The sequence below is a fragment of the Chanodichthys erythropterus genome, chromosome 7, assembly GCF_024489055.1.
Source record: "Chanodichthys erythropterus isolate Z2021 chromosome 7, ASM2448905v1, whole genome shotgun sequence".
Taxonomy (NCBI): Eukaryota; Metazoa; Chordata; class Actinopteri; order Cypriniformes; family Xenocyprididae; genus Chanodichthys; species Chanodichthys erythropterus.
Window position 1 is genome coordinate 31,576,569 of NC_090227.1, and position 6,133 is coordinate 31,582,701.

General features: G+C 37.0%; 1 protein-coding gene across 1 annotated transcript; it reads right to left on the minus strand.

The window, feature by feature from the left end:
* Positions 1-582: 582 nt before the first annotated feature.
* On the minus strand, positions 583-5,042 carry mterf2 (mitochondrial transcription termination factor 2). The gene is made up of 2 exons (XM_067389233.1): positions 4,972-5,042; positions 583-3,338 (listed from the first exon to the last, which is right to left on the minus strand). The coding sequence occupies exon 2, from the start codon at positions 3,266-3,268 to the stop codon at positions 2,138-2,140; it is 1,131 nt and encodes a 376-aa protein (XP_067245334.1). The 5' UTR covers positions 3,269-3,338; positions 4,972-5,042; the 3' UTR covers positions 583-2,137.
* Between the last annotated feature and the right edge of the window lie 1,091 nt (positions 5,043-6,133).

Sequence of the window (6,133 nt, forward strand, 5' to 3'; positions counted from 1 at the left end):
AACTGACAACTCACCCTTAATATAAGGTGAACAGAGCTAAAATAAGATCCAAAATGGCTACAATGTCATACTAATTTAGGATGAACATAAATTAATTTTACTGAATTAATTTGTTTGGGTTTTTAAATCCACAATGTTCACATTGACATCTATAAAAACGTTCTCATTATTACATAAAGCACATTTTTCTGGACACCACTCTGATTAGGAGATCTGAGAGCAGATTGCACAGAGGACAGCACTGCGCTTCAGCATGACCTCAGACATGGAATATTTACCACCTTAATATTCCAGCATGCAAAGTCCAGGGCAGGAAATTATAGACTTTAATTGCATGTGTCATCTATTTTCATAATTTCCTTGAGTTATGCCCCATAAAATCAATGTGTAACATTTGCTAATAATACCCACTGCCACATTTCAAATGAAAAAGAGCTATTTATACCCTCGCTTATTAACCTCCGATGTGTTCGGGTATAACTCAAAGTGTCATTTGCAGGATAAAGCAGCCATCCGGTTGGAGCATTACACTAGGAGTGGACAAAGAATAGAGAACAAAAAAGAGAGACAGAAAATGTGGAGATGTAGAAAAATCAGAACAGCAATAAATATTAATGAAACCTGCCCAAAATGTCATGCATAAATTTAATTTTCAGCTCTAATCAAGCTAAAAAACATTCTTATTTTGATTTCACAGAGGCTTTGAGAAACTTGTGAGAAATTTAATGGCTTACCATTAAAAGAAAGTCCACCACGTAAACAGCAGATGCCAAAAGGCAATATGTAATGTAACTTCATTATAGATACCAGTAATGTCTTTAGTCTAATCATTAAAAAGCACAAAATTATCTCAAAATGCTGCCCAGAGGCCAAAATATTGGGAAATGCTTGCAAATGAGATTCTGACGGCAGCATACGGGTAAACATTCATTGATCTGAATATTTATCTGCATAATGCATACCTCTGAGAGGTATTTTATATTGTTCATTATTAGAGACTTTGATGAGGAATTTCAAAAGCTACTTAGCACAACATGTCTGTATATGACAATTCAACTAATGACTCAGTGCCACAATGGCAAAAATGTACATCTACAATGTAGTAAAGGAGAGAAATTACATTTTCTTTGAGCACAATATGGGTTGACATTTATTTGGTAAGATTCGTCTTCCACAACATAAACAGAACCTTCAATCATTTATCCTTTTCAGGGAATTAATGATCTAAATAAATAAATGTACTCATATAGAAAACAATGGAAACCTTGCAATTCTGAAGGTCTAAATTCCGAGAAAAAAAAAAAAGCTTGCAATTCTGAGAAAAATAAGTCAATTTTGCCAGATGTTAGCTCAAAATTGCAAAATATAAACTCGTAATTGCGAGAAATAAAGTCATGTCTTATAAACTTGCACAAAATTCTATGCAATTCCGAGTTTATATATCACGATTCGTAATTGTTACTTTTTGCTTCTTGAAATTCCAGCAAATAAACTCACTAATCGTATGTTAAAAAACTTGCAATTAGGACTTTTTCAGATTTGCGAGTTTTTAAAAACACAATTCTGACTTTACTTTTTTCCAGTTAAAGAGATGTTAAAGGGTTAGTTCACAAAAAATGAAAATTCTGTCATTAATTACTCAGCCTCATGTCGTTCCAAACCCATATTTTTGATGAAATCCGTGAGCTATCGATAGACTGCAACACAATTACCACTTTCAGTGCCCAAAAAGGTAGCAAAGACATCACAAAAATAGTCCATGTGACTGCGGTGGTTCAACCTTAATACTTTTTATGCACAAAAAACAGACAAAAATAATGACAATTTCTTCTCTTCCATGGCAGTCTCCTACGCAGTTGACATTGTACACAGTGTAGCTTCCAGGTTCTACATCAGAACGCCAGTTCATCACTGGTGATGAAGATAAACAAAGGTCTTATGGGTTTGGAGCAAAATGAGAGTGAGTAATTAATGACAGAATTTTCATTTTTGGGTGAACTAACCCAAAACTAACTAAAAAACTGCAGCATATAAACTTGGAATTATGTGAAAAGAGAATAAAATCAGAAGTGAGATAAAAAGTCACAATTACATAACTGATATTTTTTTATTTTATGGTGGAAACGGGCTTCCATATTTAATCTTCCGTTCGAAGTGGAGCTACTGGGTTAAAAAGTGGCCTCTCTTGCCTAAGACGCAGCTTCCCATTGCTCATCTCAAAGTCCTTTTTGGTGCCATTAAGGACTTCCAGGCTGCCGGTACGTACATCATAACCAAAAGAGCGCAGTTTCTGAATGCGATACTGAACTATCTGCGTTGTCAGTTCTAACACTGTGGGAGTCTTCATGATCTGCTCCATGCTTACTCCAGCAGCGAGGAGGCCTTTGAAGCGTTCAGTTAGTATAGGCACAGAATAGTATAACAAGGCTGGACACTGAAGTACAATCTCCCTGAACTCTGCTTCTGTGCATTCCAGGGTCTCCTGGGAGTAGCTGAGGGTGAGTCTCATGCTTTCAGGGTTCAGCTCAGTAACAAATCCCCTCAGTTTGGAAAGCAGCCGCAAGAGCTCATTGCTGGTGAAGCCCCTGTCGCGCAGGAACGCCAAGTTATCGCGCAAAACCTCTGGGGGCTTCAGGAGCACGTAGGGATTCTGAGTAAGCAGCTTCTGCAACCAGGTCTTCATATTATCCTCCCTCCCACCCAAGTCCAAATAGGTCTTCTGCAGGGTCTGGATCATCTCCTCATTTTGCTTCACAGGTCGGCTGAAGCTCTGAGGGGCGCTGGCCATGAGCTTGCTAATGATGCGTTTGTTAAGATGCAACGTCTGGAAGTACATGATGTTGGCCTTCTGGTTGTCGTGATCGGCGGACGAGGTGAAAAACGAGGCAGGGAATTTTTCGATGATTCCAACCAGATCCTTCTGGCTGGTGCACACAGACATCCACAGCTTTTTCTGCGCCTCCATTTGCTCAGGTTTGCAGAGGATGGCCTCAGGATGGAGCTCCAAAACACGTGCGATGACAGGCCCACTAGCCCCCATGTCCCTCAGCAGGGCGGCAGTCTCGCTCACGTATAAGGGCCTCTGCCGCAACACCCATCCCTTCAGCTTTCGGATCTTACTGATGTCTACGGATAAGTCGTAAAGGGCGTCTATAGCAACCAGGTTCTCTTTGTGAACGATTGAGGAGTAAGGCCTTGTGAGGAGTGAAGGTGTTACTTGAGCCCGCTGGCAGTAGAGACACAACGATGTCGTGACTAATCGCAACATGTTTGCACAATCTACAGGTCTGTGGGTGGGACTGTTGGGTAATTGTGTGCATTGCACGCAAGTGACGTGCCTGAAACAAGGGGAAAAACATTTCAGAAAGTCTCAAACTATTTTAATAAAACACTTCCTCGTTCCTATTTCTCATGCAAAGCTGATATATGCACAAGCTTCTGAGTTTAATGAATAGAATGAGAATTCAGACACTACAAATCATCTAGCCATAGGATGTTATTTTGAAGATGCAATGCATACACATGCCCTGGTACTTAATTATTGCCAGCTGATATTAACTAGCTTTCTATTTGCCGACACCCACAAGATGTTAATATCACAAAAGAGCCAAGGGTTTTATATCAGAAAACTGTGAAGTTATGCAACAACCACTGTTTGGTATGCAAACAGAAAAAGTTACATAGTTAGACAGTTCCTTTATAATGAGATCATGACATATTTTGTTTGAAATTGAAAACAAAAACACTAGATACCTTGAGGGACCAGGATGTCCCAATAGATTTTGAATGACATTTGAGAGAGGCGAAACTATTAACCCTCATGTTCAGTTTAGGGTCTTTCAGGCCTTTAAATAAACTTTTTTCTTTCTTTCTTTTTTTTTTTTTTTTGATGCACTCTATGTGCTTGTGTACCCCCAGTTGAGAAAAACTTTGACAAAATAAACTTTTAGAAGATATACTCATAAAATATTTTACAGTCTTTGGCAACAGTAGAAAATATCAATGACTCAACTTGTACTGAGGGGTGCATCCAAATTTTTGTTCAATAAAATGCGTTCTAAAATGAGAATAACATACTTGAAATGCCCAACATGAAAAATATTTGCAGTCTAAGAGAGTATTTTCATATGTTAAGATTTTCCTTACATAGTAAATATCAATAATACATACATCCCATCAAAAGTTTGGAATAATTAAGGTTTTTTAATGTTTTTGAAAGAAGTCTCTTTTGCCCACTAAGGCAGCATTTATTTGAAATAGAAATCTTTTGTAACATTATTAATTACTTTACTGTCACTTGTGATGAATTTAATGTGTACTTGCTGAATAAAAAATATTAATTTATTTTTTTAATTTACCCCACTTTTAAATGTATCAGTTTCCACAAAAATATGAAGCAGCAAATACTGTGTTCAACACTTAAGATAATACTACATTTTCCAAAATCAGCGTATTAGATTGATTTCTGAAGGATCATGTGACACTGAAGATTGGAGTAATGATGCTGAAAATTAGCTTTGCCATCACAGAAATAAATTGCATGTTAAAATATACTAAATTAGAAAACAGTTATTTTAAATAGTAATAATATTTCACAATATTACTGTATTTTTAATCAAATAAATACAGCATTGGTGAGCATTTGAGACTTATGCAATAAACATTAACAAAATCATTGTAAAAATAAAATAAAAAAAACAATATATATTACATTATTATGTAATAATGTATTATAACATACTATATATGGAAAAGGAAAGGAAAACAATGTTATTATTATCATTATGATTATTACACAAGTCAATCTCAACAGAACATGAGGGGAAGAGTGTGTTCTGTTACGAAACAGAAGTCGTGACATCGAGATAAAGAAACAAACTCCACAGTCTAACAGTGGCTTGCATTTATTATTAGTCGGCAAAAATATCACATCTGTAACGTGCTCATACAGTAAATCAGACTGATCATTACCTCCGTAGTGACAGCGGTCAAACGTCAGTAGTACAGCGGAAACATGGCACCTCTTGTTCTTTTTATGACGGCCATGCGGTCTGAGCACAACAAGCGCCACCCTCAGTACAGGAGGAACATTGAAACTTTTTGATTTATAGATTTTGATAGAGCAGAGCAGAACGAATTATGAGTTGACCTTTCACCTCAACTACAAAATAGTCAAAACGGGCACTAATATAATATGAACATTTAAGAATGGCACACAAACTATTTCAAGCAACAGATATTTTTAACAGCAACCTTTTTGCGACTGTGTGTTTTCAAAACTGAAACGTTGCTTAAAATGGCATCAGAGACTGTGAGTTCTATAATCAGCACAGAAAGCAATTTGTTTGAACGGCAGTGGAAAGTGAGTCACAGTTGGAGCTTAATCACAATGCTGGATCATGCCTGCCTACTCAAACTGTTCATTCAGCCCACCCTTGAAGTCTCTACAATCTGGCGACTTACAAAGTGCTTTGCATTCACACGGCCCCCAGAGACTATTAGGTACCTGTACAAGGCACAGGTTAAGACAAAGGATGTTCATTATTTTAATGACTATGACTCATTTTTCTCATGTTTAAATCTTTGTCTCTCAGAAAGAAACGTTTTTAAGAAACCATATTAGACATCTCTCAAATGTAATTTTGGGGCTATACTGGTCACACAATACAAGGTCGACATTAAATGGAAGTTACGATAGTCTTTACATCCCTAAAAGTCCATTGTGACTCCATTTGAAGTCATGGTGACTTTAAAGGTGCCCTAGAATTAAAAATTGAATTTATATTGGCAGAGTTAAATAACAAGAGTTCAGTACATGGAAATGACATACAGTGAGTTTCAAACACCATTGTTTCCTCCTTCTTATATAAATCTCATTTGTTTAAAAGACCTCAGAAGAACAGGCAAATCTCAACATAACACAGACTGTTATGTAACAGTCGGGGTGGTACGCCCCAATATTTGCATATGCCAGCCCCATGATTGAGGCATTACACAAGGGCAGAACGTCTGGATCTGTGCACTGCTGAATAATCAGACTAGGTAAGCAAGCAAGGAAAACAGCGAAAAATGGCAGCGATAATAACTGACATGATCCATGATATCATGATATTTTTAGTGATATTTGTAAACG

Coding starts and splice junctions, on each gene's coding strand:
- mterf2 (XM_067389233.1), bottom strand. CDS start 3,268: ATGTTGCGATTAGTCACGACATCGTTGTGTCTCTACTGCCAGCGGGCT.